Source organism: Phallusia mammillata, chromosome 4 (assembly GCF_965637545.1).
Source record: "Phallusia mammillata chromosome 4, kaPhaMamm4.hap1.1, whole genome shotgun sequence".
Lineage (NCBI taxonomy): Eukaryota > Metazoa > Chordata > Ascidiacea > Phlebobranchia > Ascidiidae > Phallusia > Phallusia mammillata.
In genome coordinates, this window is record NC_137255.1 from 13,332,173 (window position 1) to 13,358,325 (window position 26,153).

Sequence of the window (26,153 nt, forward strand, 5' to 3'; positions counted from 1 at the left end):
TGTTTAGGTTAAGTTTGAAGCATCTATGGAACAAGTTTTGAAGGGTGGTGGAAAAAAAGGAATTCAACGACATGTGGTGAGAAACAAAAAAATGCTGGTAAGAGATCGGATCAAACTTCTTCTTGACAAGGACTCAGAAACGTTGGAACTTTCTGCTCTTGCGGGGCTAGGTATATTATTTTGCCCAAGGGGGTGGTTGTGGTAACTAGCTATATAGCAATTTTGTAGCAATTTGGAACATTTATACTAAACAACACAAAGTTGATTACAACATAAACATACAAGTAAAAACTTCCAGGCATGGAATATGGAGATGTGCCCTGCGCAGGAGCTGTAACTTTAGTTGGAAAAATCCATGGTAAATATCAAATGTAAATTTAAGCCATATTAACATGGTAGATTTTTCGGAGATCTTTTTTAGGTCTGTGGTGTATGGTTGTTGGCAATGATGCAACTGTGAAAAGTGGTTCTATCTACCCAATCACCTTAAAGAAGCAACTTCGGGCTCAACAGATAGCGGCAGAAAACCGACTTCCCACTGTGCACTTGGTTGATAGCGGAGGAGCATTTCTCCCACTTCAATCTGAAATTTTTAACCCTGGTATGGAGGCTAGTTTAATTTGGAACCATTTCCTTTGATAAGACAAAAACTGATTATTGGTCTTCATCATTGATGTTTAACAGGTGGCAGGATATTTTACAATGAAGCTGTAATGTCTGCTGCCGGAATTTCTCAGGTTGCTGTTGTTTGTGGATCTTGTACTGCGGGGGCAGCATACATTCCTGCTATGGCAGATGAAGCAGTCATCCTTGACAAAATAGGTGTGTTCTCTTATTTCCAATGATCTATACCAGTGGTTCTAAACATGTTTTTCTGACACCAACACTTGTAAAAAACACACCCGACACTGACACTTGTAATAATTTAGGCCTACCATATTTCCATGCCCAAAAAGGAGCTGAAAAACTTTTGTCACCTAAGGAATCTCCCGCAGACAATAGAATGTGAAAAAGAAAGATTCCTTTATATTGACAGTCCACCACGTGTCTGCTTTTTTACAGAAACTGATGATGCCTGTGTATTCAAGGCGAAATATATATTTCTGTTTTTAAAGAAATGGTTTATGCTTTGTACCTGTTCTTCATGAAACAGTCTAAATATACCCAAAAAGGAAGACACATTGTTGAAAAGAACATAAAAAACAATTTAAGCCCCCCCAAAAAATAAAAGCTTCAGAAATTAAATGATATACAATATAGTTTGGATAAAGTTTGACGTTTATCACACCACAACATTAAAATAAGCTTGTATTTTTAAAAATGAAAACCTATATTCTTTGAAAAATAAGCTGAAGATCTATATTTTGCTGTTTTGAATAGCACAATTGTCACATATGTATTTGATAAATCAGAAATTCCTTTAGAAGGAGGACATTTGGGCAGTTTCTTGTTCTAGGAGGACAACTTGGTTTTTGTTAAAAAGGAGGACATGTCCTCCAAAAAGGGGACATACGGTAGGCCTATTGTAATAGGTGTTTATTTGTTTAAGGAACAATATTTTTGGGTGGTCCGCCTCTTGTACAAGCAGCCACTGGTGAGAAAGTTACAGCAGAGGAATTAGGTGGAGCTTCTCTACATTGTCGTCAGAGTGGCTGCACTGATCATTTTGCTACCTCAGAAGAAATGGCTCTTGCCACTGCTCGTGATATAATTGCTACTATCAATTTGGAAAGTAAGGCAACCTATCTGTAAATACAAAACTATGTAAGTGTTCTTAAAATGTTGGGCAGCTTCTAATCAAGCTGTATCACTTTGAGTTTTGACAAATTTAGTGCAAAAACAGCATGCACCGTTTACCAAGAAATAAATATAGATGTCACGCACATATGTTTTTGTAATAACATGCATATAATTGTATTTGATTAAAATATGTTCCACTAAATATGTGGGCAGTATAATAATCCCACATCCAGCCTACAACACATTTTTTCAAGACTCAACTAATGCGACTTCATATGAGGAACCCTTGCATGATGTGACTCAACTTAATTCTCTGGCACCAAGTCATGGTGTGGGATATCAGTTGGACTCTCGCTACACCCTTGCTCACATTGTTGATGGCAGTGCCTTTCATGAGTTTAAAGAGCATTTTGGAACAACTCTTGTGACTGGATTTGGTCGGGTTAAGGGCCACCTAGCTGGATTTGTAGCAAACAATGGCAGATTATCAGGTATGATAAATGGCAGATTATCAGGTAGGTATGTAAATTATCATTGCCAATTAGTGCTCACAGGTTTGGGGACCCTTTGGTTTCTGGTTGCAGAAACAATCATTTTGTTCAATGTCAGATAAATGCATATAAAATCACATGCTCCACATGGTTAATCATTATGGGTCCCCTTCCCTGAAGGGGACACATATTGTTTTTGTCAGTATTTTTTTTTCTTTTCTTCTTTTTTCTTTTTTCTGTCTAACGCTGGCTTGTGAGACGCGTTTGGTCAAGAGTTATCCAAATTTATTCAAAATTACAGAGATGTTAGTTAATAATCCAAATTTGATCCTCCTGAAGTTTGACCCCGATTGACCCAGCGGTTCACCCACAGGCCCCCAAAACGTAAAATTTTTAAAGTACAGCATCTTGGAGTTTCATGCTTTGTTGTTTGGTGCAATGTAAAGTTTTTTAAAGAATTTTGTATCTTTTTTTCGGATTCACCCATTTTTTACCTTTTAAACCCCGAATTAAACGGTTTTAGTTTTAAGGCAGAAATACATGCCCTATGGTGCAGAAACATTTGAAAAAGTTAACAATTGTTTGAGCAGGATATTCGTTTAGTATTTAAAATTTTGCCAGTTACCTTTACAACCTATAATATGTGTACGCTATCAGTCAGATATGTTTTACGAGACAGTCGTTTCGGTGATTAGTAATCAGCTGTTGTTTTGTGCAGCAATGCTGTGTCGTTTTATTGAGTTATCACGCGCATTTTGCAGTTTTGGCGCAGGTTTTACACCTAAGACGTAATTCGAACTCGATAAACGCACTTCGGTTTCGTTTATGTCAGGCAAAACATCGTTGATCAACATAAATATGAAATTTATTAAACTTAACTTTTTCGAACGCCGCGATAAATGGTCTTTAAATTCTCGTTGTCAGCTTGGCCGTCTCATAACCATGGGTCACGAAAGGTCAACTTGTAGGCATTACAACACCGTTACGAATTTTTCGTCATAACGTATCTTCTTTATTTTTGACAAATCAATTCAAGAATCAGTACTTAGGTCATGTATAAATTAGGCCGAATGGTATTGTTGAACACTAAGGACTGCATGCTATTGAAAACAGTGTCAAAAGGTCATTAAACGGTCGTTTTTGCGAAACAAAGTTAAGTGAAAAACAAGTTGTTATGTAGCAAACGCCTTTTTTTATATAGTGTCTAACACAACAGTTAAGGCTTTCTAGAAAAATTTGTGTTCAAAAACTGAACTTAAACGACAATATCAAGGTCAAATCAAGAGATTGAATTGAAAGTATTTTTTCCGTTCTTTTTTCACCGATTTTTTGTAATTATATGACAATAATGATGCTAAAGAAATATGGAAAAGAACTTTTAAAGTTAAGTTTATGCTTTGTGAAAAATTTGTCTTTAAGAATATAAAAATAACCGCCACATAGGTTTACCGTAAATCCGCATAAACACGCGTGTGGGGACCCATTCGTTTTTGCTTGCAAAAACAATCATGTATGTAGATAAAATTGTGTATAGTGTAGTAAATTGGTAAATATCGTATAGAATATATAAAATGGAAGTATATCAGAAAGCCACTTTTCTAGTTGTGTAAGGTTCTATACATATAAATTAAAAATGAATAGGAAAGCCAACATTTTTGTTTGTTTGGTTTTGTGCATTTTTGTCAAAAATTATTAAAAATACTGTCCTTTTTAGGTCCGGCTGCATTGAAAGGATCACACTTTGTCCAGCTCTGTTCACAACGTAACATTCCCCTTGTATACTTGCAACATTTCACTGATAACTCGACTCGCAGTGCAGCAGCAAGGGACAACACAGAAACTGAAGCAGAGGTAAGATTTTCAGCATTTTTTGCAATGTACTTTACCAGTAACATATTGTGCCTGTTCAGATATCATCCCTGGTGAAAAGCCATGCCCAGTTAATGCAGGCTGTCGCTTGTTGTGGTGTTCCATCAATATCGCTTGCCACTGGAGGAATTATTGGGACCCTTGAGTCTCACTCTCTCGGTTCCTTGTCAATGGGATCAAGGTATAAGACATGTTGCCTTGTTATTAACTTACTCCATGAGCCAAGGAATTTAGGTTTTTAAATTTCAACAATGTGTTGGTTTTTTGCAGCCTTATTCCTGTTACCAAAACTTTTCTGTCAATCAAAAACAATGTTTGATAAATTTAACAATCGTTTTTGATGCAAACAATTTACTTTAGGTTTCAGTTCATTTACCCAAATGTGCGGGTAGGTGGACACGACCCAGTTTATCTCGCCAAAAACCTTTCCAAAGCTCAACTTCCAGATGCTCCAGAGGATCAAGTTAACCAACGGATGCTGGATAATTATGAGAAGCATTCTGCAGAAACAGAGTCATTCTTTGCAGCATCCCGTATGTTCAATGACGGCATAATTTTACCCGAACAAACGAGGGACGTTATTGCGAAATGCTTGAGTGTATTTCAACAGGAGAGAACTGCTTATGCACGTTATAAACCCAGCGTTGATGGTCAGCAAACCAATTTCCGAATGTAAAAGTTTTGTCGTACTAGTCTTAATTTTGCAAATTCGCGTTTGTTTAATTTTTTAGTTCGAAAAAGTGATGCAAAGTGAATGAAAGCAAGTTGAGATTCAAACAAAAGCGAAAAAACAGTGTTTTTGGCGATGCGTTTGATTAGCCTGCAAACAATAGCGCATTGTTACTTGATTTTCGCTACTGTGCTGAATTATATGTAACGAATTGTTTTTTAGCAATTGATACATCAAAAACTGATAAACAGCTATTTAATTAGTGTGGTCAGCATACAGTTACTCACTGAAGTATATTTTGGCCACTTAATAAATCGATTGTGTTTTTCCTGACACCTGATTTGTAAAACCATGCGTTCAATTGTGTGCAATATTATTGTTGATTCCAGTAATTCAAAATCGAAAAATTAAACCTCGCCTGTGATTGTTGTTGCTAATAAATTTTTTGACAATAAATGTAGACCAGCAACATTTGTGGTTGAACGCTTTCTTTGTTTAGTGTATGCACGTTTAGAAAACTGTTCGCACTCTTGCCAAAATAAGTGTTCACATTACAAAGGAGAGTGGTTTGATTAATAGCAGAAGCCAGATTAGGCCTACAGCCCTACACATTAGAAACGCAATCGAGATTTGATGCGTCAACAAAGTTGAGAAAGTGAAATAAAAACAATTGGAAGGCTAAAAAGACCTTATGACCAGGGAGTCGAACCGCTTGTCATACGGGTTCAGGTTCGGTTCGGGTTCACTTCGTTTTGTTTTTAAAGGTTCGGGTTCGGTTCAGGTTTTTAAAAATGTGTATTTTCGGGTTCGGGTTTTGTTCCGGTTTGGGCAAATTATCCGGTCCGAACCGGTTTGCGGTTTTTAAACCGGTTCAAATTTTCATTCGTTTTAATTTAATTCTATCTATCATCTTCCTGGCCTTATCAAACCCCACAAGATTTTTGACCGTGCACTGTTATTTTTGACACGCCCTATAAGTGTTATCTCGCGTATTCTTAAGTGCGCTATTTTGAAAAAAATCGCAAAATATAAAACAGACTGCATTTTTTACTGGTTCAGTTCCGGTTCGGTCCAACGCCAAACAAAATATAGGGTTCAACTCCGGTTCGGGTTTTTAGAAAATCGTAATTAGCGGTTCGGGTTCGGTTCGGTTCGGGTTTAATGAAATTAACCGCTCAAACCGGTTCGCGGGTTCGGGTTCAGTTCCGGTTCGACTCCCTGCTTATGACACACTGACACTGAAGTGATTTTGTTGGCTTTTAAAAGTTTGCCAACGTATTGTACATTCAGATCCAACAGCACTACATTAAGGGACCAGCTGCCGCTGAAAATTCGGACGAAACTGGAAAATCAAATTTAAAACTAGAATGGTGGCTTTCTGATATACTACCATTTTATATATTCTATGCGATATTTACTATAGGCCCTACACATCATTTGATCTACACACATGATTGTTTTTGTGAACAAAAACGAATGGGTCCCCACACACGTGTTTGTGCGGATTTACGGTTGTAGCGGTCATGATATTAATGTGCACAAAGTTTATGTTTAACGTTAGCATGTTGTTTGCAATAATGTTGCACAGCATGTAGGGGGGAGTGTTTAACCTCTTTATAACTGGATGTAAGTGTTGGTATTTCCGTTCTCATGCAAGTCATAAGATATGTTGAGTCATTTTGTTATTCTAGAATGTTTTGCACAAACGAGGTGTTTGTTCATCATTACGCATACTTCCTCTTGTTTATACTGTCGTTTCCGTTTCAAGTTTAAAGTAGAACACAACCGCTCGTACTTGAGAGGAAGCATAGCAGCTCGGTAAGAGGGCGCTATGACATTATAAATCGCTCCTTTGCCATAAAATAAATTCTAGGGCAGGAACTTGGCCGAATGGCCTGGCGCGCCTGACCCATATACAGACATAAAAAACCTGATCGGGATTCGTCCCCGGGAGAGTCCTGGGTTCGAACCCCGTGAAAAAAAAAGAAAAAAAAAAAAAGAAAAAAAAAAAAAGAAAAAAAAAAAATTCTATAAAAGGTTTACTGTAAAAGCAAGTTTTCACATTTCTATAAATAGCTTGTTTTCGACTTTGTCGCCGGTGAATTCTGGGTCTATTCTTAGACTATTTTTAGTCATCTGGTAGTCTATTTTCTTCTATTTTTCTCCCTTTGGGGATGTGGAAGCTGATTTAATCGTTCGCCTTTAAACGTTTACTCAAGAATACAAAGAAATAAGAGACACTCTGTGGGGCTGTTAATCAGTCAGCTGTTATTGAGATGCAAAGATCAGACTTACCAAACAATTTGCAATGAACATCATAGTTTACACTGTAGCCGCCTTTAACAAGTCGTCATCGAGGCAGGCATGGCTACACGGTAAACAAATGTTGCGGTGATTTTTAGATTTTTAAGGACAAATTTTTAAAATGCATTAACCCAACAATAAAAATTTTTTGTTCGTATTCTTTTTGCACTATTATTGTCATATAATTACAAAAACTTCAAAAAAGAACAAAAAAAATAATTTCAATTGATTCTCTTGCTTTGACCCAGATATTGTGGTCCAATGGTTCAGGTTTTAAACCCCCTTTTTTCTAGAAAGCTGTAACAGTTGTGTTACAGACACTTTAAATTAAAATGCAATTTGCTACAAGTGTAGGGGAGACCGGGGATGGTTCGGACGTTTTTTTGAAAATTGCTAATAATTTTTTTTATTTGCGTCACATGAATTTAAATGTTAGTTTGTTGTAAAGGGTGATCCTTTGCCGAAAAAGTGTCGATTGCCAAAGCAAACTAGAAATGCATGTAAAAGGTCAAATTCCTAAGGCACTCAAGTGTCCGATGTTGCCCCGGTACCGGGGTAACATCGGACATGGCCGGGGTCACCTCGGACAGATTACGTTTTTTTGTTTTATTCGACACATTTGGTAAAAACGACAAACGAAATAATAACGAATCATCTGATGTACAAGTTAAGCTGGCACTAGGTTAAGCTGGTACTTTAGCGCATATTAAAACAGGAAAGGTTGATGGGAAATCTTAGGGCACCCATTTGCCTTTTGGATCCCCCGACTGATATGGGATTTGGCAGAACCATGGCAACCCGGTTACTTTCCACGGCGTGGATGTCTTCCAGTAGAGGCTCAACGAATGAATTCACTGCTTTGGGGTTCTTTCTGTAAAATTTTATGTCGAGATTTTCCTCTCCATCGGAGTCTTCAAAGTCGACCACTTTGCCTACGTAAAAGACAGATTTCTTGCCATGTGCATCATATTTTACTAGTACGAAGTCTCCCAAATCAGCTTTCTCTTTCAGCGTGGGTGTGGAAATATCTTCTTCACTACACACTTCATCCGTTGATAGAGATTTTTCAGGGGTGAACGATTCATCACTGGAAGAAATTTCCTCCAAAATTTTTCGTTTTGCTCGCCGCGATGTTTTCTTGTTTTGAACCGTGACTTTTTTTATTTGCCTTTGTTTTTCCTTCTCTTCTAATAGCTTTTTTTCAGGCGTGTCGGTAGCGATAAATGATCGGCCTCTTTTTCTTCCTTATTCTGATCTTTTCTTTCGTGGTTGAGCTTTGGGATATGGTCTGACACATTCTGGCGAGACTTGGACTGAACACGGGATGTTGGAAGGCCCGGGCACAGTGTTTCCATCGCTACTCTCTTCGTCTGGTTTAGAATGTGAAGTGGACGATTCTGTATGTGGAAGGGAAGTTTCCCGTGATAACAGACCACTCTCTGTCGCTTCAGCACAACTTTCCGGATCAGGACGATCGGAAACAAACGAGCTCAAGAAATCGTCGTCCGAAAAAATATTCTGGTCGAAAGGACAAATGCCGGCGGACAGAAATCCAGACTTAATATTTACTGGGGTCGCGGCTCTATCCCACGATTGTATGCAGATTTTCGGAAGATCATATATAGAAATGACTTGACCTGGGTGGGCAATCATCCAATCATCAATACCCTGGCTGACAAAGATTTTAAACGGACCAAAAATCGTTTTATCAAGTGGTTGCAGCTTGTTAGAGGTGTGTGGAGGCAGCGTCAGGAGTACTCCCATTATCTTTGGCGTATTTAACGCCTTCGACACTTAAGTGTGATTCGTGATTATCCATTATGAGCAATACCTTCTTTTCCTGCGAGCATCTTGTGAACTGGACGAAAAACGTCAAAACATGAATAAAATTTTCGGATGTCATCCATCCTGATTTATGTGCCAACGCCAAAGGTCCACTTGCAAGTCCACAGAGCATGCGTGCTGGGTTTTGTCTCACTCTTGGAAAAACCCAAACTGGAGGCAGTGCAACGCCGCTCGCGCCAATAATGCCAACCTGGGTCATCAGTTCTCCTCTCTCCCTGGACGTTGCCTGGCCAACTTGGCTTGCCCCACGTTGACCAACAACTTTTGGAAGTTTGGTGACAGTCGTAACTCCAGTCTAAATGCAAGGGTTCACTTAGAATTGCCTACTATAGGTAACACATTTTGATAAAACCAAAAAAAGTACCTCATCAATGTTAAAAATTTCCGACGGCGTAAAATGATATCTTCCATAAAGTTTGCGCAAATTGGTCTGAAACTTTTCGACATTTGATCTATTAAAACTAGTCATCCGAGCCAAAGACGTGGCTTCATGTTTTCTTATGCTCAAGTTGTGATTTCTCTTCAAAAAGCCTGAAAGCCAATCTTCTCCTGCTGTCTGGTTTGTCACCCAGGACTCTGGGACTTTTACGCCATTGCTGATGGCGTATTCTTGTGCCAATCGGCGAGTCGCTTTTGGAGTCAAACCATAAAACATTTTCGAACAGTTTAGCAAGTAATCCGCCAACGACTTTTCCTGCTCTTCGCTAAAAATCTTTTTCTGTTTAAAATTAGGAGAATATGAGGCCAATGCACCACATTTTTTATGTCGTCTGACATAATCTGATAGGGTTGAGCGATTAACTCCGTGCTCAATGGCACTCTGTCTGTACGAGTATCCATCTTCAATAACTGCCAAAACAGCTTTTTTCATTTGGTCGCTTGAAGCATACTCTCCTGTCGTCTTTCTTTTAAACGTTCTTACCATATTTTTTATGATCTGAAACTATTGTGAGCATACAATATAATACACTTACTTCAACCGGGGATGCGTCGGACATGTTGTCCGACGTATCCCCAGACACGTGGCTAAATAAAAAAGCAAAAACATGGCCGCCTGTTTACCTCCTGCTCAAAATCAACGTTTGCTTATTGAAGTGTTGCTTCTAAACTACGACTTCCACCACAAAAGAATTACTTTCGGCTACCAGCAACCAAATTATATCCTTACAACAAAAAATTTAAAAAGGAGATATTTCTGTTAAACTAACTTTTTTTAATTTTACTAATCGGTTGAACTACGCATGCTCTCAAACAGTATGCTGCTTTGTAATGGAAGCATGAAGATTTGTTAAAAATGATATCACAATGCGCTACTGTGACGTCATATACCCGGTCCGAAGTAACCCTCTCGTCCGAAGTATCCCCGGTCTCCCTATACATAACAAATTGATTTTTCATTTAACTTTGTTTCGCAAAACGAGTACCATTGACCTGTAGTAACCTCTCAGGGTGCACACGCCAAACGACTGTTTGACCTTTTGACACCGTTTTCAATAGCACGCAGTTTCCTAAATCGATTGCAAAAAAACGCTACGTTATGACGAAAGAAAGTTCTGAACTGTGTTAGTAATACCTACTAGTTGACCTTAAGTAACCCGTGGTCATGCGGCGGCCAACCTGACAACGAGCATTTAAAAAAACATTTGTCTTGCAAAAGTGTCAAGTTTATTTTTTCATCTTTATTTTTATTAACAAAGTTTTGCTTGACATATACGAAACCGAAGCACGCTTATTAGGTTTAAATCACGTCATAGGTGTGAAACCTTTGCCAGAACTGAAAATGTGAGTGATAACTTAACAAAACGAAATAGCATTGCTGTGCAAAACAGCTGATTTCTAATCACCGAAACGACGTCTCGTAAAACGTCTGTCCGACGTCAAGCTGAGCCCTCCTGCTATCGTAAACCAGTGAGTTACCCTCTTGGTACTTCTGCCTACAGTGTCTTTCTTGACCAAACGAGCGTTAGACACATTTACGTTTCGGGGGCCTGTGGGTGAACCGCTGGGTCAATCGGGGTCAAACATTTGGAGGATCAAGTTCAGATTAATAACTAACATGTGTCCAAATTTAAATAAATTTGAAGCCCTCTTTCTTTACCACACAAGCGATAAAAACCAGCGTTAAAAATTTACGTTTCGGGGGCCTGTGTGTGAACTGCTGGGTCATTCGGGGTCAAACTTCAGGAGGATCAAATTTGGATTAATATGTAACATATGTCCAAATTTGGAGCACTCTTTCTTGACCAAACGCGTTTAACAAACCGGCGTTAGACAGAAAAAAGAAAAAAGTTTTTAAATTCCATTTTAATACCAAGTGACATTTTAGAACGGACCACTGGATGACAGTTTCGACGATGTCCTCGTTTATGAACCAATTTATTCTTTTTATTTTCACATTTATGATCTGCCTGTAACCACATATGTATCAGGTAAAGTGACATCTACAACTTCCATAAAAACAGCCAGAAGCATTGCATTCAGTGTACTAGCGATTTTACTTAACGGTTGTAAGGTGAAGTCCGCAAAGATGACTAATCAACAGAGAACAAAAACCGATAAAATATAAAACAATCAAAAACCTCTCAATCGCAGAATTAACAACTTTACATTTAGAACAGAACAACTTATCAACAAGTTTCAAATATTCGTTGAAAATTAGTTTCGTTTTTTCTCTAACATTGTAGAAGCACTAAGAACAAGTAACAAACAAATTAAGCCGGACACAGCTAAAAATCATCGGCAACAATAGAAATGTAACCAACATGAAAGCAAGTAATACTTTTCAATACAACATCAGCGCGGCTTAAAAACAAGCCGGGCGGAGCATTGGCATACTTAAGCTACGGGAAAGCTTGTTGCAAAAATAAGCTTCTGAAATCTTTATGAACGGAGACGTTGTATAAAAATTACAAAAGCCACACTTTTGTGAATGTGGCGGCGCGGGTTACATCTGATCGTGTACGAAAGAAGAAGTACCTGTACGCGAATTAATCTCAATTGCGCCGCTTGGGTGCGACACTACAGCGGGCCCATGTGAGTAGGTGTGTCTGCAACGACGACGACACGTATAAAATCTGGTTAAAAGTGGTAGAAAATAAACTCTCTGTGAACAATCGAAGTGAGGGTGGCAGTGCAATGTTGACAATATCCAAGTTAATCAGTTCATGAGAAGTTTAAAATCCCTGGAAATCCTCGTCCTCATCCGAGCTGCTTTCCATGTACTGCACGTCACGCCTCTTTCTCATTTCCGGGGGAGCCCCCGTGGCATCGTGGTGATGCTGCTTCCTTTTCTTCTTTTTTGTTTTCAAGGCCGTTGACTGGCGAATTGCCTAAAGTGCAAAGTACAATTAAAACCTCCGAACCCAGATAATCAAGGCAGTATTTTTTGCTGTCATGTGACGCTTGTGACCAACGGCAAAAACGAAATCTGATACAAAGCAAAAATATCGCAAGCATTGGTTTAAAAGACACTAAAGTCGACAAAATGACAATGTCGTTAAAATACATTAGTATACATCATTAAACAACGAAACTAGCCCCACATTATACCTAATTCCGTTTCAACACTCATTTTATATCAACGTTTTTACGTACCGATAGAGGAGCGGGAGGCTTTGTGACGCCATCATCAGAGTCGCGGTCGCTCTCCTCGTCGTCATTCTCTTTCACTGGCGTTTCTAAAAAAAAACTTTTTGACAAAACCATCTCAAAGTTTCAGAAAATATTGAAACTCGACTCACCTGTCACAGATGTTGAGTGCGTTTGCTTCGATGGAGTTTTCTTGTCTTTTTCCGAATCCGAATCATCCTCGTTCGGATCAAGTTTGTTCATAAGTTCGTTAAACTGCGATACATAAGTTAATAAGTCACAAAACCGAAGCACGCTTATTAGGTTTAAATCACGTCATAGGTGTAAAACCTTCGCCAAAACTAAAAATGTGAGTGATAACTTAATAAAACGACATAGCATTGCTAAAAACAGCTGATTTCTAATCACCGAAACGACGTCTCGTAAAACGTCTGTCCGGCGTCAAGCTGAGCCCTCCCGCTATCGTAAACCAGTGAGTTATTCTCTTGGTACTTCTCCCTACAGTGTCTTTCTTGGCCAAACGAGCGTTAGACACATTTACGTTTTGGGGGCCTGTGGGTGAACCGCTTGGTAATTCGGGGTCAAACTTCTGGAGGATCAAGTTTGGATTAATAACTAACATATGTCCAAATTTGAATAAATTTGAAGCACTCTTTCTTAACCAAACGCGTATCACAAACCAGCGTTAGACAGAAAAAAGAAAAATACGGACAAAAACAATATGTGTCCCCTTCTAGAAGGGGACCCATAATAAGTCACAATTTAAATATTTGTTTTCAAGTGTAAATGCAAATCTTTCCCTGTTTGCTTGTTTAATATTTGAAATAAAAAACGTTCCGCATTTTACGAGTTTTTCTCTCTTGAGAATCGAGGCAAATTGCACAACAAATAAGAAGTAAAATGTGATTTCAAAGATTCGTAATTTTCTTACCTCAACATACTGCGAGACGATTGCTTGTTGATAGTCCGGATGTTTGCATGGAATTCTTTTCCTCATACGATCCAGGTGTTCCAATGCACGTGTAGGTTCAAATCGCAAATCAGCTCGACGGCGATGACACTGTTTGTCGTTCGCGCGATTAATCTCGTTCGGTGAGTACTTGTGAATTTTGCTGTGAAACAATACGGCATGATTTAAATCAGTGAATCTTAAACGCGGCTGTCAGGGCCGCATGCAGCTCCCAACTACCTATTTTGCGGCTCCCACCAAACCTCAGAAAACCATCAAAGATTGCTTTTTTAGCTTCAAGGCAATAATCTTTAGTGGTTTTCTCAGGGTTTCGTTTTTTTGCGGCTCCTTACACACTTAAAAAACTACCATTTGGCCCCGACAACAAAAAGTTTGAGAACGACTGATTTAAATTGTCGCAATTGTGAAAATCCACCTGCTTATGTAAAATGTAGTTGATGACCGCATAGGCAAAATGAGCGCAGCTAAATAAACATAAAAATCTTTACATGTACAACTATTTCTGACATATGGAATAAGTTGCAAACAAGCTTATTTGGGAAACTAGGTAAAAGCCGTCAAAGCGAACAAGAATATTGAAATCCTGAAACTAAACAAAAGTAACTTACTTGTCCGTAAATCCAAACATAGTTTTAAGATGATGTTTGACCCACAACAAAAGTAAACAAGCAAGTGAAAGATGAGCAAACTCCTTGATCGGTTCATCAGCATCTGACAACCTCGGAATGATCGATTCAGCTCCTTGATCCTCATCATCATCATCATCATCATCTTCGTTATCTGAACTGTCACTCTCACTGCTGGATGAACTGGATGATGAAGAATCAGAGGAAGAGCCGTCCTCCTCTTCACGTTTCCGTTTCTTCCTCGCCCTCTCATCCAGTTTTGCTTGGCGGCGAAGACGACGTGCTTCTTTTTTGGAAACTTTTGGCTTTAGTGACTGCGTGAAAATGTGACTTGTTTGTTTGAAGTTTTATACAGTAAAACAATGATTAAAAACAGGGAATTACACATAAATGGCACGGACTATTTTGACATCTTCGAAAACTTCGAAAACCAAAAAAATGAAGCAAATTTGTTTGAGCACAAAAAATCACAAAAACTTAAAAATCCCATTAAACTTACTTCTTTAAAACTTTGCAGGACGTTTGTTCCTGACACGGAGACATAAACTTCGATTTGACTCATGAGGAAAAGTGGCTCGTCAAGAGTGTGATATGGAAAGTGGGCCAGATTGTCAGCAATGAACAGAAGCATACTTAAATCAGTTTTCTGCAAAAACAGGCAATCATGAAATGTCAAAAGTGAACACACGACGAAAAGAAGTCGTTACTCTAAACAACAACATATTTGTGTCATTTTCTGTCACAATACAATGAACACATCGAAGTAAATACAGCACATCACTTACGACAGTGTCGTCGAACAATTTGAGCAGCGAAAGAAGGAAAGCTCGACGATGTCTTCGATCTGATCGAATCATTTGGTAGAGATGACAACAACTCGCCTGCAAACAAGATATAGTAGTTCTAAATTATGAGACACCTCGGTGCTGCCCCTTCGTAATACCCAACACACGTGCTCACTCTACACAATTGTTTATCCAGTCCTGATCGATCTGAAGCTACAAACGACCGAGGTGATAAAATCATTCAAAAAAACATTTTACAGTATTATTTGTATCAAATCCACTAAATTTAAGTAGTATGTTTCACTACTCGTAAGATCGGCGCTTTGGCCATTTGGGTATCGCAAAAAAACAAAATACATGTACATCAAAACATCAGAAAAAAAGTAGAGCACATTTGTTGTAGATATTTGGTTATGATAGGTAACTTATGAAACAAGTCGTTTATGGCACCTTGTGAGTTCCGGAGGTTTCTTCCAGACCAGCCACTGTAGTTTCCCTGTAACCCCGGATCACTTGGTTGTTGGTTTGAACATATTGCTGGAGCTTGTAAGCAAGTTTCATTCCGTTTAACGCTTGGCTGTGAATAAACCCGGAATTCCTCTTGTGCAGGTCGTTCAGCTGAAAGCATTAGTTGAGTGTTGATTTAAATCGGTTACGCAGAATTAAGGAAAACTGACTTTTACTTTGAAAATACATGATAGAAGTGGTTCCCAAACTTTTTTAAATTCGTGATTTTAACGCGACCCATGGATATGCCCAATTAGTATTACAGTCCTATAATCAGGGTTCCCATCGACATGGAGTCGAAAATAAGGACAACGGAAAAAAGAAGTTTCCATTCGAAACGAAACAAACGTTTTAAATAATTTTTCGCGTTCAAACGAGCCATGCCATATTTTTTTGCCAGAAACAATCTGTTCCAACAACTCCTTGTTTGTAGAAAATACTCTGTGCATCTCACGACTGCTCAGGTCTAGGTTTACTTTTACTTGTGGCAGGGGTTGGACTTGTAATTGTTGAAAATAAGACAAAATAAGGACGTAAGTCAAAAAGAAGGACATTTCTTAGAAATAATGACAATACATTTTTCTAAGACATTGCCCTTAAAAATAAGGACAAATCTTAGAAATAAGGACGGTATGGCAACCCTGCCTATAATACAAAAAGTATTCAATTTTTGTGCAATAGAATGTAAAAAAATGCAAGGTTGAGAAGTAGATGCACGTTACAAAAACAGGAGACCCAACTTTGTGAAACATAAACGACGATACAAAGGGCCACGATATGTACAGGTAATAATGTTTTTTTTTACCTGCTGGTCAGCTTCTTTGTGCACATCAGGTGATGGATCGGATGCAGCTGCCATAAGATATGGAACACATTGAACCGGGTGAACAAGACCTTGCTGAAGTGTAAGGTACACTGTGTGCAGTGCAGCGTGACGGACAAGCACATTTCGGTGAAAAAATGATTCCAGAACCTAGCATAAATATGCAATTTATTTTCCCAATACATAGACGTGTGTTATTACAGGCAAATTGGCATGGCGACGTTTTTATTTTGTTTTTTGAAAATACCTGTTTGAGAAAGAGTTGCATGACTGATGACGCCATCCCACTGGACACGTCACATATTTCCTTGATGTCATCTTCTGTCGCCGTTTCATCAGAAGTCGAACGATCATGTTCGTCTGCTTCCTACAAATCGGGAAAAAATAGTTTTAAATGCTAGTCGGGTTTGATTTGGCTCAACAATGTTGCATTATTTGATCGTAAGCTAAACTGTTCGTAAGACAAATAGCTTCAAATAATAACATTATTTGCATTATAGTTTTAAGCATTTTGGACTGAAATAAATTCAAAACCACACAGACCTGTTTTTGCTTTTTGACACTTGCTTCAGCAGCTTCTTGCATTTTTACATCCTCAGTTTGTAAATAGTTTTGTAAATTTTGGAGCACCTGAAAAGAAAAAGGAATTAAAAAGCATTTCACAGTTTACATTTCACTATAGTGACTAAAAATATTTTATTAAGTTTTGCGCCAATCAAAAGTCATGTTCATCACCATAAACAAAAATTATCTTAATACTTTGAGCTGTATATGCCTGTTAAATCAAACAAAGCCAACGCACTTGTGTTTTAAGACGGTCCGATGTTTGTTGAGTGTCGAGCAGAGCATTATAAAGTTCACGAGTGCTCGATCTAAACATCATGTTAGGATCCTGGATCATGAGAAGTCCCAGAGAAGCGACAGAAAAACCTCGCAGTTCCTCAGTTTGCGCAGTAGTTTGTAGGTTGGCAAAGTAAAGTATACAGTCGTACACCTTGTCCTTCACACACATCTGGCAAAGTAACATAGAAACGTTACGTCTGCTATTGCCGGGTTTAGCACAATAAATGACCGTCGGTAAAAGACGCACATTGGCTGTATTTACTGTTTAAAAAGAAACTTTCTAAATCTTCAAGACAGGGCAATGTTATTAAAACAGTTCCTACAAATTGTGGCCTGTATATTAACAAGAAAGCATGTCAGGCACCAACCGTTGTTTTTCCCTTCAACTGTTCCTGATCGAAGTCAAAGTTTTTGCTGAAATGACCGATGATGTGAAGTGCTCGAACAAGTTTTAGGTAAATTTGTGGATGGAAAATCGATTTGTTGTTCTGCTGATGTTGATGACGTGAACTTGATAAACCGTCTTGAGAAATTAAATCAGATCATTATTAAAATAAACGTTAGTGTGAGGAAATAAATTTTAGCAAATCTATTCACACACAACGTTTAAACTTTTGCAACCACGAAATTTAGTTACAATTGTAACATCCATAATATTTGAGCATCGAAGACTTTTCGAAACTTATTTCTGCTTTTCTGAAAACAAGTGCAGCGTTCATAATACGAAATCGGCATGAAAAATTATTCAAGTCCGTCTGTGTTAATCCAGTTTTGACTAAGTACTATTCAGACAAACCATATGAAACCTACATTGAAAAAAACAGCCACTTACGGCACAAACGATGAAAGCAATCCCAAACCAGTTTGTAGTTCAAAGTCACTTTACACGTGATGGCACTCAAACACGCGATCGCAGCCGAAACCACAGGGTAGCGCTGTGTGAGAATGAGACGTGACATATCCTCCTCGATCGATGCAAGGAACATGTCTGATGGATGCTCCATGAGAGGAACCGCAAGTTCCAAAGTCCGACACACACCAAGCACGATCAACATATCGTTAGCCGACTGTTGAAATTACAATATGTTACCAGTGAATAAGAAAACAGTGCTCTGCCTTATGTTTTTAATGTTTTATTTTCGTATTCTAACAAAAGACATTTGGCAAAACGACACGTTAGCAAATGGAAGAAATATACCCCAGTAATACCCAACAGAAACATATACTTCCACTCACGTCACATTTTGCAGCTAGATAAGGTTGAAGGGTCATCACGTGGGGCACGAGAAGTTTTGGTCGGATTCGTGCAAGTTGCACCAGAGTCTGAATGGTCGCAACCAATCTGACACCACGCTCCTTCGACATTTCAATGCTGTCATACAACATACACAAAATATGCTATAAATAGCTGCAGTTTGATATGCAAGAAGGAAAATTTAAAGTCGCAAAACTCATACTTTTTACTCGTAGTTTGCGTTTCCTTTTTCACTTCCGCTTCTGATGACGTCATCGGTTTAGCTGAATTGCTATCCACTTCTGAAAACAATAATTAATATATTGTCATCAGCGGTTGCAGTGTTAGGTTAAGACCGATCATATTTTGTACGTTTTTAGAAAATATTTTTTTTAGATTTTAGTTTTAAACTTACCGTTTTGTTTGTCGAACAGAATGACGTGCTGAACAAGACAGTCGACAATTTGTTTGCATGACGTTTCAACACGGGGGTTGCGAACCGGTGTGTCGATCAACTGAAATATTTAACAACAAATAAAGTTGGGTAGCTTAAACTATATGGAGCATGTGAGTAGCGGTAAAACGTAAACGAATTTTGGGTAAAAATGCCGAAAAATCTATTGTCTATAAGTCAAAGATGGCATTTGGTAAGCCACACGAGTAATTTCAAACTACTACGTAAAATAAGTGTTATAACATCATAAACCAGTTCTACTACTCATTACGTTTGGCTCATGAAGAACGAGGTAATATTAGTTACAAAACAAATTTATTTACGTTTTTGAATAGTTGTTCTATCCACTCGTATCCCCTCTCTCTGTTTGCAGCAACAATATCAGTGATCAACAGCGCCTTATTGCGGAGAGATTGGTTGTCATGGGGATCAACGGGTGAAAACCACATTTTCATGAAAACTTCGTGAACAAGTTTCTGCAAAATTTTTATTGACTTCATGAATGTATCCGAAAAAACAGTCCCAAGCGGACTTTGGCATTAGTTATCAAGCTGCTTGCTATTAAACGTCACACATGCTAAATACGAACTTTAAGTTGAAAACGACCACTGGATTATATCTGTTCCAAAAATATTGTGGATAAGTTTTCAGTACCTTGATTCCTTCTTCGTCGTTGACTCTTCTTATCATCTTTACGCAAGCATCAGTGAGTTGAGGAAGATCGGGATATTCGTGACACAGATCACGTAATATCTTGATGACGCGCTTGCGAACACTCACTCCTGTGTCCTGAATTTTAAATCGCAAATTTTACCCACACTAACACAAACTTTTGCAAACACAAAAACATGGTGCTTGCCAAACAAACTCAAATAGATTCGTAATTTCCTTCATTACCAGAGCATAGTGAATAGCGGTCTTACCATGATCCGTGCTGTCAGCATTTCATAGTAGAACTTGACAAGTTGTGGTTTAAGGATGATAAACTTTCCCACCAGATCAATCGCTGCTTCACGTACACTCGTCGAAGGATCAACTAAACTTGCCTGGACGCCTTTTGCTATGTCTTCCTGTTATGAAACAAGATAAAATGTTTAAAAACATTGACCTTTTATTGCTTGAACAGGATATCCAGCACAAAACACCAAGGTTGTGTATTAAGTTTGGGCGTATTATGCTTAACAGTTTTAAAGCATTTTATTTTTCAATGAAATTTCAGACCCACCCGTTCCATTATGGATGGATCGACAGCCACAACCTCAGCCAGACACTTGATGGCGCGAGTGCGCAGTGCGACAGCCGTTTCCTCCCTCACGCGTAAAATATGTGTGAGGTAAACATCAAAAGATTTTGAGAATGGACGGGTTGAAGCTAAATGACGTGTGACAAGTGCAGCATCTTCCACACTAAGACCAGCTGCTAGTTTGTCAGCTCTTAACATAATTATTGAAGATTTGGTCAATATTAACTGAGAAAGTCACAACAAGGCTATAGTGTATAATTTTAGTATATGCCTCCACAAATAGGTATGGACGTTTAGGTTTATTTATGGGGAAGTTTCAATAAAAAAAGGCAAAGTTCACATATTTATTAACCAAACAAAGTTTATGGATTTTCATTTAAATTCCATTAAAAAACAAAACAACTTAATTTTAACAAAACAACGCACTTGGTTTGGAGTTCGCTAACTGGAGGAAGTTTCTTTTCCTCATTTTCCAACCCCTGTTGCCGTTTCAGGGTTGCCACAGCAACAGCGGCTGATGACGACAACTCAAGCATGGCATCTTTCTTATGCTGACAGGCTTGTAACTTCTGACTCTGTGCGTCAAGCTGCTCCCCCAAATCACCAGTGACGTCATCTTGTGATTGCAACTGCTCGAATTCGAGTGAAACATCACGCAACCATTGTGCGATGTAGAAGTTGTGGGCGAACTAGCAAGAAGAAAAACACAGTTGAGTATAAAATATGTTGATAAAGTTGTTTTGCCTTTTTATCAGCATTTAAACATATTATTAGATTTCTAATATGATTGATTTATGTTTTCACACAAGTTGTAGACCATGTGGCAAAAATAGTGTAAACACTCGAAATATTTTTATTAATAATAAAACGAAAAAGATCAATTTAAGTACATGTCAGTATTTGTGAGTACAACTTCATCATTATTATTTAGATTCAATTTTTAAACTTACCAACAAAGCAGGGTCTGCTCGGGAATTTCTTCTTAAGTATCCAAGTATGAGATACTGTAATTGTCTGTTCAGGTGTTCATCTTCACTTTCAGCAAAGTTTTCTTTATTCTGTAAAAAAACACATGTTTAATCTTAGAAACAACATTTGTAATCACTAGTAAGTAATAAACATAGATCAAACAGAATAAACTCTATTTGGTTCTGAACTAATTCTAGGCACTTGTAAAAAAAACTAGCTGATATACAAGTGTCTGCACATCACAATTAGACTTTTCACTTTTCTGATATAAGTTGCTGCTTTCTCTGGTTACAACTTATAAAACCTTGCTCTTTGTATTTGCAACTTTCTTCTTTCTTTTCTGAATTCTTGCAGACACTTTTGAAGGTTGCTTTGTCATCTGTATAAGTTAATGAAAACATGAATCGAAAAGTAAATTGCTTTAATTACAAAAGATTTCGAAGAAATTAACATTTTGTAAAACAATCTGGCACTAATATCCATCACAGTTCAATGTAAAAGTTTATTTTTTTGACAATCAAATTAACTGCCTTTATTAAAAATTTGTTTGTGGTATAATTTCATTCATAAAAACAAAAGAGCAGAGTAGCAACAGCGTATTACAGTTTTGCAACTAACCTCAGCTTCAAGTGGCTTTGCATCTGCCTGGTTAGTTTCCATTGCAGCTTCAACACTTACAGCATCCTCCAACCTCTGCAGAAGAGATTTAATGCTTCCAACATCAGAGTGACTTGTAACAGTGTCACGTCTAAGTTTAGCTGCAACTACACCTAAGTAGTCCAGTGCAGCCACACGAAGTGACATCTCAGTTGACTTGGTATTAAAAGTGTGAACCTGAATAAAATACAAATCAGTGTTATACGTTGATTATTATATTAAGCATATTAATAACAATAAAACGCATATATATTCAATAATCCGATAATCAAGCATTAAAGGTTGAAAGGTTATTGTTATAAAGAACAGCTTAATTTTTTTTCAAGTATTGAAACATGGTCATAAAAAAACAGTTTTTTTTTGTTACATTAAGAGACTTACCAGTAATCTGCCAAGAATACTGAGAAGCATTTCAGATGCTGGCCACTCTGGTTTATTGACAGTTGCCAGGAGGTCATGGACCATATTTTCAAACAAGGGACGATAATCAGTTTCTTCCGATTTGCTGGCACACCTGATATAAAAAAGATTTGAATCCAGTTAAAAACTCATAATACAAAGTTAATCTCACAAGTAAAATGTTGACACAAGTCATTACACAATTAAGAAATCCAGTGTTTTGCACACAAGTGCTACACTCTATTTTTAGTTTATTTAAGAGCAAACTTACTTTTTTAAGAATACAGACAAAAATGTCTGGCCAGTCCTTGATGCTGTATCGTAATTGGTCACTATTTTTAACTCATCAATCTGAAATACAACAAAAACAGATGTTGTTAATAAACCATTGCACAAAAAGTACAAAATATTAAACGACCATGAAGAAGTCATACAAAAAAAAACTACCAAATTATTCACCTTGTTCTGCATGTTTGTCTCTTTTGTTGCTTCACCTTCTTCTGGCATTTCTGGATCAGGAAGATGGCAAATGGCATGAACCATTTGTAGGACAAGAGCTGTTACCATCTGAATATATTGCAGTTCACTCCCACTCCCACCACCACCACTTCCCTTTCTTCCACCTCCTCCTCCAGTCTCCTCATCATCAGAAGAGTCCACAGCTTCCTCGGCATATGTCAGTCTGTTGAGATAAAACAGAAAAAATGGGTTTTTGTTATTTCCTATTTTAAAATGTGACAAATCTTGTTTTAGAATTTCTGAAAGGCAAAATTATACACACTTTTAAATTGGCATGAAAATAATAAATGGTTAGTGTATTTGCAACACTATGTTTCAACACTACATGACTGGACATCTTTAAAGGACCTACTTTAATGTAGGGGTCTTTACAGGGGGAATGGGAATTTCATATTCATTTTTTTAATGGCAATTCCAACAATCTTTAAGTTGTGAATAATAGAGTCTAAACAGTTTGTTAAATGCAATGGCTTAGTTTTCATGCTAGAAATGATATGACCTACTTTTTTACACTAAATTCACAGTAAATGACTTTAAGCTTTAACATTGTAAAAACGGGTGCATGAAACTGTATTCACAAAAAATATAAACCTGTAGCTTCGTAAGTTTCTTTTACTGGTTGGAAGTCTGGCAAGTGATTGAATGATATCTTCAAGGATAATTGATCTGTGCTTATCATATTTTGAGAAAACTGTTGTAGTGAGGCGGATCGCACTCAGCTGAAGCTCACGGACATTTTCAACAAAAAATGGGGAAATACCAACAGAGGAAATCTGAAGAAAATATACATTCATTTGTAAAAAAAGATTTGTATACAACACAAAATATTTTTTGGGGGGCTCTAAAGGGAACATGGAATCAAAATGTTTTTCTTTTAGGTTTTAAACGCTCTATTACATACAAATATATTTTAAATATAGCTTATTGGAGCAATTTATCTATTTCCTATTTACCAAAATAGCATTTTTTACCTGAAGTACAACTGTGTCTGTAAGTGGCTGCATTGTGACAAGATCTCCCCAAAGTGTGAGAAGGATATTTAGCTTGTTGTATAGTTGTAGAATAGTTCGGTTCTTGGGACCCTTGTAATGTGCCCTTTTCATCCTTGTACTTGCTGTACTGGGCAATTCGGCTAAATAAAAAATATATTCATTTTTAAAGGGTTAACTATAAAAAAATGACAATCTAATTTAAAACCACCAGCTATTAAAAATATGGTTAATAATTGATGGCAAAAAAGCTATATTTGTGTGTAACTGTTAACAAGAATTAGGCATTATTGAGTAAACATACACACAATGTTAACTGTATAGGCTAATGCATTTCTTTTAGCGTAGGTCTCAAATTGCTGTGTGCAAAATATCACAATCTGTGTTGTTACCTTTGCCTCCTTTCTTTTTGCTGGATATAGTTGGTGAGCGATATACAGGATCATATTCAGGGTAGATGGTGTTGGTTAGTTGGTACCTAAGCAATTGAGCAGACCTTTCCATAATATCATCAAGGTAAACTGCTTTAGGCATGTATGAAGCAGTCATAATGTGCATGGCAGTTAGAGATGCCTCAGTTGATCCGTTTACTCGATCCAGCTGACAGTCACGATTCCATTTCTGCTCTTCATTGCTATGACCCTGCAAAAAAAGTCACAAACTAGAAGGGTGGCTTAGCACATTTTGTTGTTGCATTTACACTATAACCTGTTTTAGAACATTAATATATTTCCTATGCTTATTTTGTATTGGGTCCCATATTAGCCATCGTCTTTTATAACCTTAGTCGTTTCTGCATGCAAAAACTCATGGGTCCCCACACATGCAAAGTTGAAAATAATGCAATTCAAGAGATAACCATGAGAAAGTCGGGTGTTGTAAGGTAAAACACAGTGATCGGCACTAGGCTAATAATACTATGTAGAATACAAACTATAAAATTAGATTCACCCAAGATATTGTTTGAAGTATCCGATTTAACGTTTTAAAAAACTGACCCATTTTAGGGGGCTAGTAGGGTAACTGATTGGGTTCGACACATAAACTAAAAAATATATAAAAAACACAATGACTCAATCAATAGTACTGCAAAATTTCAGTCCAATCCACCAATGTTTAAAATTTCGACCACTAGAGGTGTTTTGAGCAATAACCGTTCATGCTTCTGACGTCATAGGGCTGTTAACAAGCCCCTAACTGCCATGGCGCAAAAACGTCCACCAAGCAACCCATCTACGAGTAATATACAACTGGTTGCCCTGTTGTAACACTATTGCGACACAGAAATCTTTCGTTTGTGGTGCCCAGTAACATACAAATACGTTTTACACTTTGGGGGCTTGTGGGGTAAATGTTAGGACTACAGGGTTGAACACAACAATCGACACCTATAAATGGCATACTATACAAGCTATCCAAATTTCAGCCAATTCTGACACCGTTTAAAAACTCACACATTTTAGGGGGCTAGCGGGGTAAATACTGGGGTTATCAACAAAAACAAAGAGGTATGCACATCTACATAAATATATCTACCATCTGTGTAAATTTCAGCCAAATCCATCAAACATTTGATGGAAAAACGAGTCGGACAAACTTCGGGGAAAAAATACCCATTTTAGGGGGCTAGCGGGGTAAATACTGGGGACTGGGGTTATCAACAAAAACAAAGTGGGATGCACATCTACATAAATATATCTACCATCTGTGTAAATTTCAGCCAAATCCATCAAACATTTGATGGAAAAACGAGTCGGACAAACTTTGGGAAGAAAAAAAAGTAAGAAAAAAAAAGAAACCAACAAACAACAATTTGAGTAAAATCAATACGTGTCCCCTTCAGGGAAGGGGACCCATAATTAAAATCTGTTTTAAAATCACTTGATCATTCACTTACTGTCAGTTTCATTGGTTTAAGATGAACACTATCCCTGATGTTGGGTTCCAACATTGCCAGTAATCGAACAAGCACTTTTCGAGAAAGCTGGAAAATAATCATATTTACGTTAATAAGGTGCTGCTGCAAAACCACCTCAGATTGAAACATCAAAATTTTTCAAAAATTACAGACATTGTCATGTACCATTAAAAGCCACAAAGTATTTACAAACGATTGTTATGTTACAAACAACAAGGGGAATTGCTTTTCAAAATTGGTTTAGAAAAAACATGTAACCCGTACAAATGAAATCCCACAGCCATATTATGATGAAAGTTGATATCTGTAGACAAAATCAATCCAGTTGCCAGATCGTACCTCACACAAGCGTCCATCAATCTTTAGTTTGGCCATCTCACTGCTCAATTCTTGTAGAAGGCCCCGAGATAGAAGTAAACACTGAGGAACTTGACTTGCTTGATCTGAACTTTCATTCATCGCTTCCTCCAACAATCGTGGATCAATTGAACGCATCTTCTCAAAGATGGAGGAAATGAGAGAATTAACCCGATGGAATAAACCTGCACCATCTAAAAAAGATACACATATGATATGTTTAGGTGAGAATGTAACGCAAATGCATGAAACTACAGCTTTGTGCACCAAGGACAATAATGCTCCAATTACTGCAAACCAGGACCTGATATATAACTCCCTTTCCCACACTGTTATACAGCAATTCACTTTCA

General features: G+C 37.7%; 3 protein-coding genes across 5 annotated transcripts in view; 1 reads left to right on the forward strand and 2 right to left on the reverse strand.

The window, feature by feature from the left end:
* LOC145224843 (putative methylcrotonoyl-CoA carboxylase beta chain, mitochondrial) overlaps window positions 1-5,241 on the forward strand; it is a 33,490-nt gene extending 28,249 nt beyond the window's left edge. For 2 of the 3 annotated variants that reach the window (XM_080091432.1, XM_080091430.1), the window contains exons 2-10: window positions 8-170; window positions 299-358; window positions 422-601; window positions 685-822; window positions 1,550-1,732; window positions 1,995-2,255; window positions 3,946-4,082; window positions 4,142-4,281; window positions 4,461-5,241. In XM_080091432.1, the coding sequence (XP_079947558.1) occupies window positions 26-170; window positions 299-358; window positions 422-601; window positions 685-822; window positions 1,550-1,732; window positions 1,995-2,255; window positions 3,946-4,082; window positions 4,142-4,281; window positions 4,461-4,776 (1,560 nt within the window). In that variant the 5' untranslated portion in view covers window positions 8-25 and the 3' untranslated portion in view covers window positions 4,777-5,241. The remainder of the gene's footprint in view (window positions 1-7; window positions 171-298; window positions 359-421; window positions 602-684; window positions 823-1,549; window positions 1,733-1,994; window positions 2,256-3,945; window positions 4,083-4,141; window positions 4,282-4,460) is intronic. The other variant, XM_080091431.1, reaches the window with a different exon arrangement.
* A 3,411-nt stretch (window positions 5,242-8,652) lies between these two features.
* LOC145224497 (uncharacterized) lies at window positions 8,653-9,870 on the reverse strand. Its single transcript, XM_080091010.1, has 2 exons — window positions 9,284-9,870; window positions 8,653-9,214 (listed from the first exon to the last, which is right to left on the reverse strand). The coding sequence occupies exons 1-2, from the start codon at window positions 9,842-9,844 to the stop codon at window positions 8,801-8,803; spliced, it is 975 nt and encodes a 324-aa protein (XP_079947136.1). The 5' UTR covers window positions 9,845-9,870; the 3' UTR covers window positions 8,653-8,800.
* Window positions 9,871-11,386: 1,516 nt separating this feature from the next.
* LOC145224842 (nipped-B-like protein A) overlaps window positions 11,387-26,153 on the reverse strand; it is a 23,285-nt gene continuing 8,518 nt past the window's right edge. The window contains exons 13-44 of the mRNA XM_080091429.1: window positions 25,783-25,994; window positions 25,423-25,509; window positions 23,918-24,167; window positions 23,508-23,668; window positions 23,128-23,309; window positions 22,477-22,699; window positions 22,289-22,368; window positions 22,000-22,132; window positions 21,580-21,795; window positions 20,943-21,050; window positions 20,419-20,681; window positions 19,975-20,182; window positions 19,673-19,819; window positions 19,404-19,538; window positions 19,073-19,225; window positions 18,711-18,810; window positions 18,519-18,597; window positions 18,298-18,433; window positions 17,894-18,128; window positions 17,430-17,584; window positions 17,021-17,230; window positions 16,762-16,848; window positions 16,466-16,585; window positions 16,201-16,368; window positions 15,339-15,506; window positions 14,889-14,984; window positions 14,603-14,749; window positions 14,086-14,417; window positions 13,439-13,619; window positions 12,660-12,762; window positions 12,514-12,596; window positions 11,387-12,248 (exon numbers count right to left, since the gene is read on the reverse strand). Coding sequence (XP_079947555.1) covers window positions 12,093-12,248; window positions 12,514-12,596; window positions 12,660-12,762; window positions 13,439-13,619; window positions 14,086-14,417; window positions 14,603-14,749; window positions 14,889-14,984; window positions 15,339-15,506; window positions 16,201-16,368; window positions 16,466-16,585; window positions 16,762-16,848; window positions 17,021-17,230; window positions 17,430-17,584; window positions 17,894-18,128; window positions 18,298-18,433; window positions 18,519-18,597; window positions 18,711-18,810; window positions 19,073-19,225; window positions 19,404-19,538; window positions 19,673-19,819; window positions 19,975-20,182; window positions 20,419-20,681; window positions 20,943-21,050; window positions 21,580-21,795; window positions 22,000-22,132; window positions 22,289-22,368; window positions 22,477-22,699; window positions 23,128-23,309; window positions 23,508-23,668; window positions 23,918-24,167; window positions 25,423-25,509; window positions 25,783-25,994 — 5,114 coding nt within the window. The 3' untranslated portion in view covers window positions 11,387-12,092. The remainder of the gene's footprint in view (window positions 12,249-12,513; window positions 12,597-12,659; window positions 12,763-13,438; window positions 13,620-14,085; window positions 14,418-14,602; window positions 14,750-14,888; window positions 14,985-15,338; window positions 15,507-16,200; window positions 16,369-16,465; window positions 16,586-16,761; window positions 16,849-17,020; window positions 17,231-17,429; window positions 17,585-17,893; window positions 18,129-18,297; window positions 18,434-18,518; window positions 18,598-18,710; window positions 18,811-19,072; window positions 19,226-19,403; window positions 19,539-19,672; window positions 19,820-19,974; window positions 20,183-20,418; window positions 20,682-20,942; window positions 21,051-21,579; window positions 21,796-21,999; window positions 22,133-22,288; window positions 22,369-22,476; window positions 22,700-23,127; window positions 23,310-23,507; window positions 23,669-23,917; window positions 24,168-25,422; window positions 25,510-25,782; window positions 25,995-26,153) is intronic.

Bases quoted from the DNA above. Each gene is read 5' to 3' on its own strand.
- LOC145224497 (XM_080091010.1), bottom strand. From the start codon at position 9,844: ATGGTAAGAACGTTTAAAAGAAAGACGACAGGAGAGTATGCTTCAAGC. The intron at 9,215-9,283 runs GTACTTTTTTTG...CCTTGCATTTAG, and splicing joins AAATTTTTAACATTGATGAG to ACTGGAGTTACGACTGTCAC.